General features: G+C 35.7%; 1 protein-coding gene across 2 annotated transcripts in view; it reads right to left on the bottom strand.

The window, feature by feature from the left end:
* Positions 1-18,086, bottom strand: part of LOC140000992 (probable phospholipid-transporting ATPase IIB) — a 97,906-nt gene that overhangs the window by 19,926 nt on the left and 59,894 nt on the right. For both annotated transcript variants that reach the window (XM_072032112.1, XM_072032113.1), the window contains exons 7-9: positions 14,046-14,158; positions 10,191-10,439; positions 1,005-1,166 (exon numbers count right to left, since the gene is read on the bottom strand). In XM_072032112.1, the coding sequence (XP_071888213.1) occupies positions 1,005-1,166; positions 10,191-10,439; positions 14,046-14,158 (524 nt within the window). The remainder of the gene's footprint in view (positions 1-1,004; positions 1,167-10,190; positions 10,440-14,045; positions 14,159-18,086) is intronic.

The raw sequence follows: 18,086 nt of genomic DNA, 5'->3' as shown, positions 1-18,086 counted from the left end.
CATTGAATATTCAAACAATCCACAATCAAGGCAAATATTACATAAATCAGGAGTTTGGTGATGTTGCAGAAACAATGGATTCCTCTGGTCTACAAGCTTCATAAAATATCTCTGAGCATCTCTAACACACTGTTAAGCAGGCTCATAATGCCAACCTCACTTAATGAAATGCCTTGCCAAGATCTCTCCAGATCTGAGCATGCACTTACCCTATCTGAACTACCTCTGCCTAAGGCTGATGGCATGCCTGGTTTGTTATCCACTTACAAATATGGAATAGGATGAGTTCAACACCTATTTGATTAGGACTTAGTACTGATCTAACCATATAACCATGTTATCTGAAGCTGTTTTGTTACAGTATCTGATTTTAATCAGGACAGAAGTACACAGTATGCATGGCTTAACATTAGCAGAGGTTTAAACCTTCCTTTGCATGGCGTGGTGGCTTTCTTGCAGTTGAAGTTTTAACAATCATTATTATGTTCCCATCTAGACATCTAACAGATATATAAGTGGTATATAAGCATATAAAGTAAGGCATATACCCGGTACATCTGAGACCTTGCGGCGTTTTGCTGTGTGCATGCATGCCTGAAAAAGCAGTATCAGTAGTGATACAGAACAGAAAGATGCAAACTACTATTGCAAGAAATTTGTTCCACTTGTTTATCCCTTGAACAGGCAACACACGTTGTAAGATGAAAATTAAAAATGAAGGGTTAAAACTTGCAACATCAGAGCCTAAGCATGAAGTACTGAAACTAACGTGTTCCACGTGAGAGAAGAGTTTGTCCTTTATAAACCTCACTGCAACATCAGGTTGGCCTGAATTTTATACAATTGCTTGTCTAGTGTGTACCTGCACCAAGTGTCTACTTTCCATTTGAAAGTCCAGTGTAATACACTCCTTGATGCATCAAGTTTCTATTAAGAAATATCAAAATAAATGTTCAGTAAAAATAGCTTTTGAGAAATTAAAATCAACACCCCCCCCAAATTACCCGAACTATGATTCCCATGCGCTTGCTCTCAGAAGTGAAGGGGAAAATCTGCAGAATATAGTATGTCAGAATGTGTCCACCAGGGGTCTTCAATTGCATTGAGGTCAAATCCCTGTTAACTAGTGTAAGACCAACACTCTCTGTCCACTGCACCAGAGCTACCTAAAGAAGACAAAAGAAAAAAAAAGACACATTTAAATGTGAGAGGTCAATTGCATTTGTATAGATTAGGCTAAAGACAAAGAACTGTCAGTAGAGTAAATGTTTAAGCTGTTCAACCCTCTCATAGAAAAAACACTGGTATACAGTACAAAATCTTATTACATCAAAATAATGTTTTACTTCTGAAAGCTTACAAAAATTAAAATTGAGCAGTGTGATAAAAGACACACAAGCAGGAAAAAACTCAGGTAATTTCAACCGACATGACGACTAATGCCCACTAAGAATTTCATACAAATTGTGTAAATAATTACTGAGTAGCTTCTAATGAAAATTTAAACTAGGGGGGAAAAAAAAGTTGTATGAACTCCTAAGAAATCCTCGTAGTGTTGTCTGTGTAGGCACCGACAAATGAAAATGCATTGAGATGGAGTTAAATAAAGAGAAAAGAACACACTTTAAATAGCAGCATTTTAAAATCCCCAAATCACAGGAAGTCTTTTTAGAGATTTTTCTTCTTCAATAAAAGTACCACATAAGCTGTAAGTGATCCAATACTCCCAAGGTTAATTTTCAATTTTCACAGTGAAAGGTTACTATTACATTCTGACCTGTAAATTGCATCTTTCTCCTAATACCCTATCATCTCATTTGTGTCCTTCTGCAGCTAGGACTTAAGTGTTCTATATTTGGTGACTCACATCTGTTTATTATTTTGCTTATGCTTGGCTTCACCAACCATTTGAACTAGCATTTTGCAGCACAGTCATTTTGGATTCTTATACCTGGCCTACACACAACTACTTATTTTTTAAAAAAAGTGCATATACCATAGCAGTGCAAATACCGTAGCAGAAATGGTTGAGAAGACTCAGGAATCAAATAGTTGCCTAAAAGGCAACTGAGCAAACTTGAGAGTAACACATGAAGTTTGACTCCTGTCATTATACCAGAGCAGCCATACCGTAACAGTACCCTAAACAACACAACCAAACCATACCACTAAATTTCTGCAGCCTTTATAACATACAACTACTAAAAAATGTATTTCACAGATGGCATTAAAATATAAATTACAAATCTGCACAAATAAGTATATACTGAATCACTGGCTGTACAGAGTTCAGCAAAAGGATTCTTAGATTAACACCCTCTTTTGAGGTTTCCCCTCTACAGATATATTCTGTTCTGACGTTACAGTAAAATGGTCTTGTAACCCAGTGTAAAAACATCTAGAACCCTTAGAATGGCATGTGAATGCAGCAGCTGTGGTTTCTACAGCACTTTACATATTGGATGTGGTCAGAAAAAACAATCAAAGGTTGGGGAAGCACAGAAAACTTCTCTGGATATGCTATCATTTTGCTTTAAAAAAAATAAAAATCTATTCTAATGATAAATATTTATTTGCTGATAACCTTTAATTTCCTAACACAGACAGAAAAAATGCATCAAGGATCCTGAATCCAAGGTAGGGACTTATTTGAATACTCTGTCACTAAGTTTCTTTTCTATAGAAATCAGTTTCCCAGGTGACAGAATTACACTGGTTCCCCCATTACTGAGACACAGGTCTGTGCCTCATCCCATTAACCATGTAGTGTTCCTGGGATGGGCAACACAGGGAGAGTCAAAGAGAGCTTCTATTGTTTCTCACTTGCTATTTGTCTTCCTCCTCGGTCCAGCTAGTAACAACAGTTACCCACCTCTGAGTAAGCTGAAAGTAACATTAGTAGTGAAGGTAGTAGATATTTGCATTATGAAATGGAAATGGGACAGATCTGACAAAAGCTACTGAGAAACGTCTCGTTTGGTGTTTCTTACTCCAGAACTTTCAGATGTTATCATCACTGCTCAGTTCTCATTCCCTGTCAGTAGTCTCTCTCCACTAGAGGCCACCAGCCCCTAAGAGCTGCCATAGTTCACAACCCCAGTATTAAACTCTTCAATTATGATAGCAAAAATTGCCACTCAAAGTAAAATTCCAAGACTTCAAAAGCAAACTCTCCCAATTAATGGGCAAAGCAGCATTTGCTCAGCCAAGATACCCACAAGCAAATGCGTTTAATTTTATGGCAGTACTAGCCCAGGAGGTGGAAGTAGCTTCTTCTGAGCATAATGGTTTATCTAACTCAGCTGTCTGAGGAACATGTGCATCTGAAGTGGGGCACAAAGAGGGGAAACTTCAGAAGCACTGTTGTTGCAGACCTTGTTGGCAGCCCTGCACTGAATTGAGTATGTCCCCATATTCAATGGCTTGGGGACAATCATCCCATTTGTTTAGAAACATTCATTTACTGAACTAAAAAAAAAAAAATCAGTTTATATATATCTTAAGTAATTTCGAGAAAGTTCCGTTAAGCATACAAGGTTGTTAAGTGACAAGGATGCAGTTACGTATTTCATCAGTGATGAAACCTAATTGCCTATTAAAGACAAGAAAATGAATAGTCAGGAATTTTGTAAACTCCATATTAAGCAGAGAACAAAAAACCATATTCCTGTTGAAGATTCAGAACTTCATATTTGATTAGACCATTAGACTGACTTTAACCAAAACCAAATACTAATTAACAATTTTAAACAAAAAAACATTTTAGGAAACATGTAAACTAATACTCCACAAAGGTTTTGGAATATTTGATTTTATCATAAACCAATTTTAAATGACAATTTTTCAACTGCTTCCAACATTATTTTTTGTTTTTAAGGAAAAAAAAATCTCTATTACAGGAAATTCTATTAGCCAATTAGTCTTCCATTTAATAATCTCAGTGAAAATAACTACATGGCAGAAAAAGCTAGAGGTATCTAACAGAATCACAGAATCACAGAATCACAGAATTTCTAGGTTGGAAGAGACCTCAAGATCATCGAGTCCAACCTCTGACCTAACACTAACAGTCCCCACTAAACCATATCCCTAAGCCCTACATCTAAACGTCTTTTGAAGACTTCCAGGGATGGTGACTCCACCACCTCCCTGGGCAGCCTGTTCCAATGCCTCACAACCCTTTCAGTAAAGAAGCTCTTCCTAACATCTAACCTAAAACTCCCCTGGCGCAACTTTAGCCCGTTCCCCCTCGTCCTGTCACCAGGCACGTGGGAGAACAGGCCAACCCGCACCTCGCTACAGCCTCCTTTAATGTACTTATACAGAGCAATAAGGTCACCCCTGAGCCTCCTCTTCTCCAGGCTGAACAAGCCCAGCTCCCTCAGCCGCTCCTCGTAGGACTTGTTCTCCAGGCCCCTCACCAGCTTCGTCGCCCTTCTCTGGACCCGCTCAAGCACCTCGATGTCCTTCTTGTAGCGAGGGGCCCAAAACTGAACACAGTACTCGAGGTGCGGCCTCACCAGAGCCGAGTACAGGGGGACGATCACCTCCCTAGCCCTGCTGGTCACGCTGTTTCTGATACAAGCCAGGATGCCGTTGGCCTTCTTGGCCACTTGAGCACACTGCTGGCTCATATTCAGCCGACTGTCCACCATCACTCCCAGGTCCTTCTCTAACCACACAATTCAAATAAACACTGATGTGCAAGATGAAGGATTGTCCACAGAAAGCATTTAAAGGAACGGACATATTCTTATTTATTTTCAACCTCGAGGATGAAAGAGTTAAGTGACTCCCTTACAAATAAAATAAGTTTTATTCTCTCTGAAGTGGTGTTAAATGACGTTAGGCCATGCAATCGGTAGGTACAGGTCTGCCCCTTACTCAGCCCAACTCCAAGATATTCTGTGAATTCTCCTTCAGGTGAATTCACCTTTCCCCATAAGGGTAAATGACTTGCACAAGGGTGGGGACTCTCACTCCTCGTCAGGTTAACATCTGCCCCATCTTCCTCCGGATTAGTAGGAAATACCAGGTATCACCCAAATGTCTTACTAATTTTTATTTAGGGGAATAAAATTTCCCCCCTCTACTCTGCTCTGGTCAGGCCTCACACGGAGTACTGTGTCCATTTCTGGGCTCCTTAGTACAAACAAGACAGGGATCTCCTGGAAAGAGTCCAGCGGAGGGCCACAAAGATGCTATGGGGCCTGGAGCATCTTCCATATGAGGAAAGGCTGAGAGACCTGGGTCTGTTCAGCCTGGAGAAAAGAAGACTGAGGAGGGACCTTATTAATGTTTATAAATACCTTGTGTGGGAGACAGAAGGATTTGGCCAACCTCTTTTCAGTGGTTTGTGTGGACAGGACAAGGGGCAATGGCCACAAAATGGGTCACAGGAAGTTCCACACCAACATGCGAAAGAACTTCTTCATGCTGAGGGTGACAGAGCACTGGAACAGGCTACCCAGGGAGGCTGTGGAGTCTCCTTCTCTGGAGATATTCAAGGCCTGTTTGGATGCCTACTTGGGGAATCTACTCTAGGTAACCTGCTTTGGCAGGGGGTTTGGACCTGATGATCTCTTGAGGTCCCTTCCAACCTCTACAATTCTGTGATTTTGTGAATCGCGACATGGAATCCTTTTGCTCTGTGGGAAAGATAATGACCTCTAGTTACTTGTCACCTTGGGACCCTGATGGCAGGAAGAAGTCATGGTTGATGAAAAACGGATATAGTCATTTGAAAAAATGAAACGCCTCGTCTTTGAGCACACAGGGTCATACATCCACAAAGTGAGCTATGAGATATCCTACTGAATTCTGAAGACCTTCACTTACTAGTTTCATCCTAAAAGGCCGTTACTGCTCGGCCTAAGACCAAAAAAATGCCCCTGACCATTTAGGTGAAAAATGGACCATATAAATAAAGGCTTTGAAGCCTTTGATGTTTAGGAATGAGCGGTTTGTAGGCTAAGAGTGAAGAACTACGTGTGGAAATTTCTTAAGACAGTTTCGCTACTTAAAGAATTCTCATGTAAACAACCTTCATTTATTTCAGAGCAAATTAATAGCATCTTAATTTCAGACAGTCGGATTTACTTTCAAAACCTGGTTCCCATGTAAGGACACAGAGGACACACAGGTTATACATATGGTATATTGAGGTTACAACTATTGGTATGGTAACAGGGAAGAAGCTGGGAGCTTTTTTTTTTCCCCTACTGTCTGAATATTCCGAACAGTTTCTGTTAGGATTGTTCAACAACATTAATGTTTCCAATGAGCACCGCTTTGTTTATACTTATGAACAATGATTTGGTAAAGGAAATTTGCAGTCAATCCCTTTTCATCAGGAACCTTCAAAATTAAATAAAATTATTAACTTAAAATACAGCTTGATATGTGAAAAAACTGCCAATCGATATTCAAGACAAGCTATGAAGTAGTTATTCTTTGTGGGTCTCGAAGGTCATGAAAGTGATGGTTTTATGCTACTGAGTGATTTGCTTTTCACAATACATTGACAAAACAACACAATTAGTCTTGCTTCAATAAGCACACACAATAAAATGAATTAAACAATACAACATGTCTCATACATTACAGCTTCACTCTTGTAAACACAAAAGCTGCTTCACTAAGGGCATATCATTTCCCTGTCTGTTTTTAAATGATTGGCTGTGTATCATTGTAATTAATTTTAGAAACTGTTGTCTTTGGACAGAAACGTTGGAATTAAGTAACTGACCACACTTTAAAGTAGTATTTAAATACTTGAAATCCTGGAATTAGAAATGCTTGAGAATATAACAGTGCAGGACAAAGCATAACCGATAAATAGCTGGTTTATGAGAGTACGCAGTCATTAAAAATCGTGACTGATCAATCTTTTCTGACCAGAGAGGAGCAAAGGTCTTCAAAGGCTCCTGTTCATAGCATGCCCCTGAATTGCTTGGGTCTGTGACCTTTGAACTCCGTTGCTTTACCTACTTAGCTTATACCCTTTTATGATTGTTCATTACATTAGGGTAGCTGACTTTCTACAGATGAGATGAACCCACAGCTATCATGGCTGAGTAAAAGACGTTTTTATTTTTTTTAAGCAACTTCTCGATGAATGTTTATTGTTTGCTATGCTACATCTGCAGAGGACAAGTGACAGACAAATGAAACTTTCCACTCTTTCAGAGAAAATGAAATATTGATCACTTATCATAAGAAACAAAGAGCCTGGCATAAGTAGGGTTCACATTATGAATACAAAACCAGTTACTTATCTCAGGTTACTCTAACGATAGATAAATACATCTTTTATGATGAATGTACCTACTTCTAAATGTGCAGACTTTCTTTTGGTTATATTATCTGTATATGGATGCACACATGCACGTGTGAAGAATTTCAAATGAATTCCTCAAGTAATTTCATTAACTGTATTACATGTCAATATATTACTGAACTGCTTCTTGTACTCTTCTACAGGGAAGATCAGTTTATACTTACACATTGTTCTCTGCTCTTTATATGCTATGGTGATAACATGCAATGTTACATAATGCAAAAAGACAACTGAACAAATCACATCTTCTTTCAAAAGACTGCAATCAGGCGAGTTCCATAAACAAAATCTAAGAGAATAGAGTTGTAATGTTGAGAAAGCACAATGTATAAAACTGGTTAAGTCTATTAAATGATAATGTTGCTTATTAACCAAATATGTTGTGATAGGTCAGTGTTGAGGTTAAACAGAAAACATCAATTGAATCATTTCCCTAAATAAAGCTCCAGGGTGCAATATTCAAAGCACTTTATTCAATAAAAAATGCTTTTAAAATGGTACTTTGGTGATTGGGAAACATTGGCATCATCAGTCAACCTAACTGCAGGAAAGTTCAATAAGCTAAATAATGAACCATTTACATTATTTTCCTTAGGCTCCAGTGATTTGCAAGCATTGCATCAATACAACTCTTTAAAAAATTATGATAAAGACCTGCTAAGTCTTTCAACTCTTAGCCTTTTTGCTGTTATCCTGCATTTTTTATACTATTTAAATGTTTTCCGTAGCTTCATCATTTTATAAGACTCCTTTCAGTATCAATTTCTAAATATATTAAACTATACCTATTCAATATATTTTTAGTAGTTTCAAACATCTTTGAAAATGAAATTTAATGCTGTCTGTTCTGAAGTTGCAAATTTTTCATTTCACTTGCATATAGCTTGAATGTATGAGTTCAGGATAAAAAAAATCGTTATTAAAAATGCCTGCACATTCTCTCCCTTAATGCACTTAACAGTTTCTTTGTTGCTGTCTTCCTCTTACACCTTGCTTTTCACCCCGAGCCCCATATCTGTCATCTAAGCACTTTATCAACTTTCCTTTCCTTTTTCCAAGGTCAAATCCTTTACCGTCTTCCCAGGGCAACACTTGCATAATTCTCAAGTCTTACAGCTGTTTCCTTTAGCAAATACTGGAAGAGAATTGCTATTTATGGCATTATTTTCAGATTCCAAACAACTGAATGAATTGAAAAAAACATAGAGAGAAGAGCAAGTGTGTGAAAAAACTCACCATTTCTCTTAATTGCACATCTCTTCACCTTTGTCTGTTAAAGCTGAAGGGTTTACTTAATCTTTAGCTGTGATTTATCTTTTATTATATTTAGTGGTACCTTGCAGGCTCATTACACTTATACATTTAGTGAATATGATTATATATGCATATGAAAAATTGTATGTGTGCAAATATTGTCAAACATTATGCAGATATAATAACAGCTTATATTGACAGCATCTCTGTCATAAACAAATGCACTTCAAACATTCTCAACTCATATTGTAGGTCAACCTGTATTATACAACGCCACACATGATATTATGGATTATTGATTCTAGCCAAAGAGCTCAACTCCTACCTAGAGTTTATTTTTAAAATGGATGTACTATCTGCTGCTTTTTAATCTCTGGGAACCAGCTATTTCTTTATATTCTGCAATCCCTTGATACCATGAACTATTGGAAGCGGATATAATTGTCTGTTCAGTACAACATCAAGAAAGATTTCATATTATTTAATACTTGAAAGGGCTTGTTATAAACTTGTTTCTTTTAGCAATTAGCTTGCAGTTCGAATTGTTAAGATTCTGTTAATGTTACATATGGTGATATACTCAAAATGTAAACCAAACGTATACTAAAAGTACCAAGCGAAGCTGTAGTAAGATCATGTTTGTGGAAGAAATATTACCTGGTATTAGATCAACTTGTACAGTTAGAAAAGTATACAAGCTTTCACATATACAACTCCTTCTTCACATCTTGTGAAAACCATGTTTTGATTATGACTAAGTTACTGTGGCTACACCACCAACAGTATATACAACCTTCAGACACTGCTAGAATTTCTTTAAAACAAAGATGCCCTTCAACCTATTCAATTTAAGATGAAAACTGACTTCTAAATATTCTCTTTTCAAGAGTACACCCATATCCATGTCAGAGGACCAGAATTATTTTTTGCTTACTTCGCAATATATTGAAACTTGATTCAGGCCCCAAAACACGCCTACTCAGAACAATAACTCAGGTCTATTGAAAGCAGTAGGATTTGTTTCAGATTTGGATTTCAATGTAAGGCAAATGCATATTTCACTCAAATAGGGTTTTAGGTTTGTTCCACACTTCATGAAGTTTTGACTGAACCCTCAAGATAATGCAGCTGTCTAAGGTAAGCAAGCTCAAGAGCTCAAGAGCTTTTCTACACGAATATTTGAGGTTTGGGCTTTTTTTCATGTTATGAATCTGTATATTCCACCAATTGGTAGTGTCACTAGCAAATGTACATGGCTGTCCATCACTCAAAGCTTAATTTCATATTCTCTTTTGAGTATCTGTGCTATGATCCATGAATTAATGTTTTGAGAATACACCTAGTAACTTTAATTCTGATACTCAACGCAGTATTGATTCCAAAGCATTAACTTCATAGACCTCTTAGTCAAATAACTCAAACCACCTTTATATAACCTAGATCTTTCCTATAGCAGTAAAGGAAGTAAAACCAGATTATTGGAAGTATAAAGAAACCCCACCCCAAAACACTTGTATTTCACAGTTCTGTTCTTTTAAACTTCATGAGCCCTGTTTTTTGGCTGAGATTAAATTTTTTTTTGCCCTTGCATACTAACCTCATCAGGGCTGGAAGCCTGGTAAGCTCGATTTTCATCACTGAAGTCCTGATCCACCTCTGCATATTCTGTTTCTCCAGACACACCAGCACGTGATTCATAAACTGGGGTCACATTGTGGCACAGTGCAATAGCCTTCACTGCTTCATGTATTCGGCTGCTGACGCTCTTGCGGACTTTGGGTGCAGAAGACTGAGGTTTCCTAGATGGTGTTGAACTTACATTGCTTCCACTATTCTGAGAATGCACCTTTAAGACCCAACACAATGAATAGTAAAAAGAAGTTTAATAATAGAAACAAAACATGAATACTGATTTATATCTGATTTTTCCCTTTGTAAAAAGGGTGATTAAGTTTTAAGGATAGTAACTATTTATTTCATAAAAACTACTGTTAACTCTTTCAGTTTGTGATTCATAAAAACCCTCATCTACTTTTCTCTAGAACTAATGCATAACCAGAGGTTCATTATCTTGAATTTATATTTAATTTCAATAAGAGAGAATTCAAACAGCAGGTAATTGAAAAATGCGAAGTTAAAACAAGTAACCAATAAAATGAATGAATAGGCTGACCAGGTTCTGCAGAAAACCCTGTTCTCTTAATTCATAATTTATCTATTCCAGTGATCCATCACACAATAATCCTTTTATGTACTTTACTTCCTATGCATTATTTTAGAAAAGTACTTAAGCCAGCAACAAACTGGATCACTTTAGGAACACCAGAACAAAACTGCAAGGGTGTTTTTTCTTTTGTTTGTTTGCTTTTCTTCTTTATTCTGTCATCTGTGTACATTCAGAGGCTGGAATCTTATATTCCATAATTTAATATTGAAAAAAAAATTCCTTTACATCTTGACCAAAATCTTTGGCATTTTAAACAGCACTTTGGTATGGACCGAAATAACAAATGCAAATATCATTAAGTATAAAAATTAGGACAAAAATATCACTGATTAAATTTAAAACCTATGTGATTTCTACATTATTTGTAAACTAATACAGTTTGAAGGGTAGTTGCTTTTGCTGCAGGTTGGAATTTGTTCTTCCTTAACAAAATGCAATATTACAATAAATAATCCTTCAAAATAATAGTTTGACACATATTTGAGGATCATATTATTGTTGAATAACATTAACACTGCTTTAAGTTATCCTTCAGAAATAGTACATGATTGAATTTGTCTAAGAGAGTATTCTGTTTATAATTAGTTGAAAGCAACGGTTTTATTGTTTGTTTGGTTTTGAAGTCAGCATTGGAAATCTATCTATCTATCTATATATCTAAATATACATGCAGTTCTATCCTGGAGTGAACAGAAGACTCTGGTAACTCAGAAAACCTCTTCAGAAACCATGCGGTTTTTCCTCCTGACTGTAATCTGCTGAACCGTGAACATTCTGCCCATCAAATTACAGTGTTGTCTAATAAAGGGTTTAACTTTCTGCTCATCTGGCACTGCTTTTCAGCTACTGCTTTAAACCTCGGCATTTGCATTCTGCTAACGCTGATGCCATTACAGCCGCAAATAAATTAAGCTGATTTACTCCTCCTGAATTATGTTATGTTTATTGATGCTTGTATAATTTAATTTCACACAAATTCCATTAAAGATTATGCCCTCTATCACAAAATGCTTCCAGTGGGGAAATATAATCAGGTTATAATAGATTTGTGTGTTACATTAAGATGACAATAGTCTAGTAGGTCCACTGTAATAATAAAACAGAACACAAACAAGGGATAAAATCAATGTCACACAAGAACCACTGCCTAGCTAACTGGCAGCCTCTATTATCATAGATTAAATAAATAAAAAAAAAAACCAAGTCACTATAGTATTGAGATTGAAGCAACTGTTTAATAGTTGCTTGTTTTGTTAAAGAAACTCCTTCATTTTTCTGTTTTAAATAGTTGCTAGCAACACACATAATTAAAGTATTATTTAAACATTAAGCAGTGTTATATAAAGCTGAAAAAAGGAAGTTCCAAAAAAGTTCTTTTCATCATTTAAGAACTGCTAACATAGACTTGGGAAATCCTTTCCCACAATTCAGAGAAATAAAGCTTCCCTTGCATTTCTTCTTTTAAAGAATTCAGTGCCCAATCTGTTATAGTAATTAAAAAAATAATTAACCATGGGTACCACTCATTAACGTCTACAACAAACTAGTAAAACCTTTAAGCAAGTAAGAATTCCAGAAATTATGCCATTCTTTTCAAATAGCATATTTAACCTAAATAAATGAGAGGTGTTAATAAATGTGCCTCCTCTACAAGAAGACTGGTGCCCAGTCTTCAAATTCAGTCAGTACTAAGTGTGCCTGCTAAAGTTTATCAGTTAATATTATCTATTGCTACAGTTGTTACTGTGAATACCCAAACAATCCATTACAACGAAACTATGGTTGGGTGATTTTTATAAAACTTTGTCAGGTAGCAATTACTTCCAATAACCCATCCTGAACCAAATCTGGGCTACTGATCTTTAGGTAAAAGAACTCTGTATCTTATTTCTCACAGGCTTATTATTGCAATTCATTGACATATTCACAGCTATATCTACTAAGAATTAAGCAGAAGTGAATTCGTTTTTCTTGGATAAATCTAGGAACTAGATTCCTTGATTTGTTTATATGGAAAAGAAGATAGAAATTTAAGTTGCAGACTGAAAACTAATATACAGTGTTTAGTCACTGCTTTCCCTTCTTCCTCTCTTTCGAAATGTTAGAGTATTAACAAATTGGTGTCAAACTTTTTGTTTTTTGTTTTTTAAAGAATCAAAAGAGAAGGAAGCTACAGTTCAAAAAGATCTGCGTAACTAAAGACCTGAGCTAATTGTTGATCCTACAATCAATCCTTTTACAAGAGAAAATGAGGACACAGATAAGGGGGTCAGTCTACAAACTTAACTGGGTCAGCCAATGATGTTTCGCATCCACATCAACTATGGGATGTAATTTATGTATAAAGTCTTAAGTATCACACTGTAGGCAACATATGAAAACATCAATTAACATATCAATTATTTGCTCCTATATCAATTTGTTGTTGTTTGTTTCAAATAAGAGAAATAAAAAAAAAAAACAAAAAACCTTCCTAATCCCAGAATGGAATCAGGTCCTTAGAAAGGCCTGCAGAAGGAACCCAGATACTTTACATACATGGGAAATACAAAGTGTTTGCAGAATTTGATCCTCCTCCACTCCACAACTTACCCACAGACAGACAAGGAGTCATAATGCTCTTCCTAGCCCAAGTATTCATATATCACAGGAAGACCAAACACTTCATTCTCAACCAGAAGAGAGTTAGAGAGTTTTCATTTTTTCCCCTAGTTTATGCCATTTTCAATCTTAAATTTCTCTAAAACAGTATTTATTTTAAAATATCTTTTTATATATGTCTTCATTTTGCCAACTTTTTTTTTTTTTGGTTATGCCAATTAATGTGGTTTTCAATGTCTATTGCTGATGAATATATCTTCAAAGATGTAATTACTGTTTGTTGTGTTCTGGTCATTTACCCGTAATTTGCAGTCTCAACACTGAATAGCTTACTCTGAGATGATTTGGCAAAAGACAAACTGCATTGCACAGACAAGTTAACACAGATTCCTGATAGAGGGGAATAGAAAAGTAAAGTCTGTAATGTGGGTGTTATGAGGAACTTTAAAATCAGGAGAGAACAACATGCTGTCTCACTTTCTCCTTTCATCCTATCAGTTAAGAGAGATCTACAAATGGAAGAATTTTCATAACATCTCAAATTTCTAGACATGATCAACAACAATGCTTCAGCGCTTAAAAAATATCTCCATATTAAAGGTAAATAATTAATAAACGAGATACCTGTGAATAAGAGTTTATAATATGACTCTGAATTTCATCCATCGTGTCTGTTCCATAGGACACAGTACCTAGGTGGAGACGCTTAAATATCATCTCATTCTGTGTAAGCGTTCCTGTAATGAAGAAGTGCATTACAAAGCAGCAAAAAAAATACCATGACAAGGCCACAACACTCCACCCCTCAGCCCCAGTCTTTCTTTTAGAAAGAAGGAATGAATCATAAGTTAGCATCAGTTTAGTTAATTAAAGTAATGTTTGTGCAGAAAGATCAGAGTTAGTCATACTGGAAGAAATCACTGGTTCCACCTTCAGCCTGATTCTGCCAACACAACTAAACATACAAACTAGAAAGACACAAAATCATTTCCCTTAGTATAAAACACAGAAAATGTAGTATATAGAAGAAACTGATTCTCAAACATCAACGCAACAGTTTGCACCATGCATCATAAATGCTAAAGGAAAATAGAAAACCATATAGGAATCCAGCACCTCATGTATGAAAGCAGACATGCTAGCAAGCAGGCACATTCAACGTTAGCTAGAATAAGACAATAAGAATGAATGTCACTTCCAAATTTGACAGATTTAGCCTCCAACTGGAATAAGGCAGAATGAATGCAATCAGTGTTTTCAGAACACACTTTGCATTTGTGAGAAACTACAGGGTGTCAGTCACAGACTGACACTTTGCATCCATCTCTGCCAACTGTTCGCATCCCTGGGTTTGGAAAAACTCTAAATAGAAAGGTGGAAGGTTCAGGCTTCCAAGATGAAGCACATCAGGCAAAAAGAGGTCACCTAGCTTCCCATGGTAAACTCACAAAAGATTATCCTGATAATGGCCCTTCCTCAAAAACTATTTATATAATTACTCAGACAAAGGGGAAATAATTTAGTACGAAACTTTTACTATATTTAACCACATAGTCTTGGGTTATCAAAAATCATAAACGTGACAATATCCTGATGATAATAAACACAACATGATACTAAAAGTGCTATTCTTGAAGATTTTACAAAAATTTTAATGCAAAGGATATTATAATTATCCACGAATAAGAACTGCAGAATAAAGTATTTCATGTCTTCATCCCAGTATGCTTAAAGACACAAGCCACAGGAAGAGAGTAGGTTAATTCTCTCCATTGTGTGGAAAACAGAAATTTTTGGACAGCATCCAGCTTATGCATCTAATAGGGCTAGAACTATTAGAAATTTTGGAAGATTCATTAAGGTTGTAAAAGTCACGTCTTCCTCAGTTATATCTGATATGTCTAACACTCCTACATTCTGGTAAGATCTGTATGGTGACACTTCATGTCAATTGTTGTACCATCAAACTACAGTTATTGTTGTATTACTATAGAAGCATTAGATGATCATTACAAATACATCCCCTTTTCCCTCTCTGCCATTAAAAACTGACACTTTCCATTCACTTTTCCTTCAGGATTTTTTACCAGTCATACCATTTGAATTTAGAAAAATATTTAAAACAAGTATATGAAATACATAATTTCTTCACAAAATGCATAACATTATTAAAAATACATATGAGAAGTAGAATATTCCCAAGGCTAGAAAACAGCCCATGAAGATAAAGTTCTTGATCTCCACAATTAGGGAGACAGACTACTTTCATACAAGGGATAAGAAGAGTTTGTTTTTATAGTCATCATGACGATTTTTTGTTTTGCCTTTATATGCTTTACTTTTATTCAAATATTGTTTGTTAAATTTGATTACATTTATGACTGTAATTGTGGGTTAGGAGAAAAAAAAACACACAACAATCTACATTTTGCAGATGAGAAACAGGCAAGTTTCCACTTGCAATCATGAGAAATTAAAATCTCCATTTAAAAAGAAAACAAAACAAACAAAAAATCCAACACAACAAAAATACAAAGTACTTTGTTCAATATTGTTTATTGCAAGAAATTTCCAAATAAATCTGCATAATGTTTGTTACTTTCCAGGCATGCTAACATCTTTCTCACTGCCCATAGCTTTGCCAATTTTTGAATTAAAATAAATGCTCCCTAGGAGTTGGGGAACTAAATGCCACTCAAAATTTGAGACAGCAGGCAACTGTCAAATCTGTTTCTCACTAGTTCAAGTAATTGCTGCTTGGGAAAACAGAGAAAAAACAAAATTGGCTCTACGATTATTATATGGAAAGATTATTTCTTCTGACATTACTAAATCCATCCAAGTCCAAATCATGTGTAGTTGAGGGAAAGGTAGATAGATGGAAAATTAGTGTCATTCCTTCTTGCCTCCCATCTCAGCAAGCAGAGAAGAAAAGCTTCAGAGTATAAAAGTATGGATCTTCATATCTTGCAAGAATCCATAGAAGGAGGTTCAGGAAAAATGAGCAAGGGAAAACTATTTCAAGGTTAAACATTCCAGCAATCACGAATTAATACTCAGATCTTATGCATTACTTATAGAATCAACATCCTTCCATTTTATCAGCTACAGTAGTGGGAAACATCTATGGCATATGAAAGCAAGCTGCAAACATATCTGTACTCGCTATTCAAAATTCTAATAAAAAAGAATGAAAACAAAACCCCAAAGAAACAATTAATTTTTGCTCTTGTTTTTTTAGACTAGCATTAGGCTTTCAACAACAGACACAATACATCTGAAGCACTGTGAGAGAAACATGGGTAGTTGCATTTATAGATGCATAATTACCCCAAATTTCTACAAAAATAAAACAAAATACACATTTTCCAGTCATCCAAATGGAATTTAAAAGTTTTCCTATATGTGAAAATTAAGAATTTACTTTTACATTCTTCTAATGAAGAATTCATCCAAAAAGGATGAAGACATCCCCATTAACTTGGTCCAAATATTTCATAACGCCAACTAATCATGTTACAACTTAAGAAGCACTTCTTAAATTGTAGTCTTCTAGAAGAAACCTAATACACCTTGACAAAACAATGCATCCTTTACTTTACCCACCAAAATGCAAGCCTTTCAAACATGGAGAGAAGGAAATTTTTTATATAGCTTAATTTAGGAATGAAAAGGAACCCCAAAACAGCCATTTTTCTAGTCTGCTCAAAGTGATAAAAGTACTGAAGAACAGTATGAGACCTTTCTACTTTTGATAATGCTTTTTAAACACTTACATATCAGTTCCACACTTTTAAGACATTGCTAATATGAAGTTAGTGGATAAATAAAACTACTTTAGAAAAAAAAATCAGAAATTATGGCAGTCAATGTATGATCTCCAACTAACATCATGTATTCATTGCTCTGCTATACTGTTAGTTACCACACGAGGAAAATATCTTGACAAAAAGTTAGTAGACAATTGCTGAAAAAAAAATTAGTATATTCTTTAATGAATCCAAGAGTGTTTTTTGTTGTTGTTGTTGGTTTTGTTGGTTTTGGTCTAAAACTGTGTCATTAAACACAGAGTAAAGCAGGCAAAGACGAAATTAATTTCTAAGGAAAAAGTCCTGAAGGCATCATTCCCTGGGTGGCAACAGATGTGATTCACAACAGAGCTGCAGAGGGTTTTTTGTTGTTGTTGTTGTTCTTGTTTTTGTTTTGAGAAGCAGATGCAGATCTATCTGATCCTACATTACTATATGGTAACTGGGACTAATACCAGCAATCTAAAAATGCCAAAACAAAAGAGCAAGAAAATACATATAACACAAGAATCAGTAACTTTATCAGAAATTGAGAAGGTGAATAATCTATAAAGAAGTATGAATTCTTTGATTGAGCTATTTACTTAGATAAAAAGTCAGGGCAAAATTGAACAGTTCTATTGAAACTTTAAGGGAAATCCAGCTCAATGCTCTTAATATGAAACTGTTGGCAACAATCTGGTGGCAGATATACTTTCTCTTAACTTTGGAACAAATACAACCTGGTAAGATTACAAAAGGAAAATTTAAAAGCTCATGGTAAACACATATATGTCTGTTCACTCAACTGCTCCACTTAGGAACAAAAGCCATAAACATAACCACAATAAAACCTCAAACCAAACCCCAGGATAAC

This window comes from Anas platyrhynchos, chromosome 36 (genome assembly GCF_047663525.1).
Source record: "Anas platyrhynchos isolate ZD024472 breed Pekin duck chromosome 36, IASCAAS_PekinDuck_T2T, whole genome shotgun sequence".
Taxonomy (NCBI): domain Eukaryota; kingdom Metazoa; phylum Chordata; class Aves; order Anseriformes; family Anatidae; genus Anas; species Anas platyrhynchos.
Note: the sequence above shows the minus strand (reverse complement) of the source record. Positions and strands in the feature narration are given on the sequence as shown.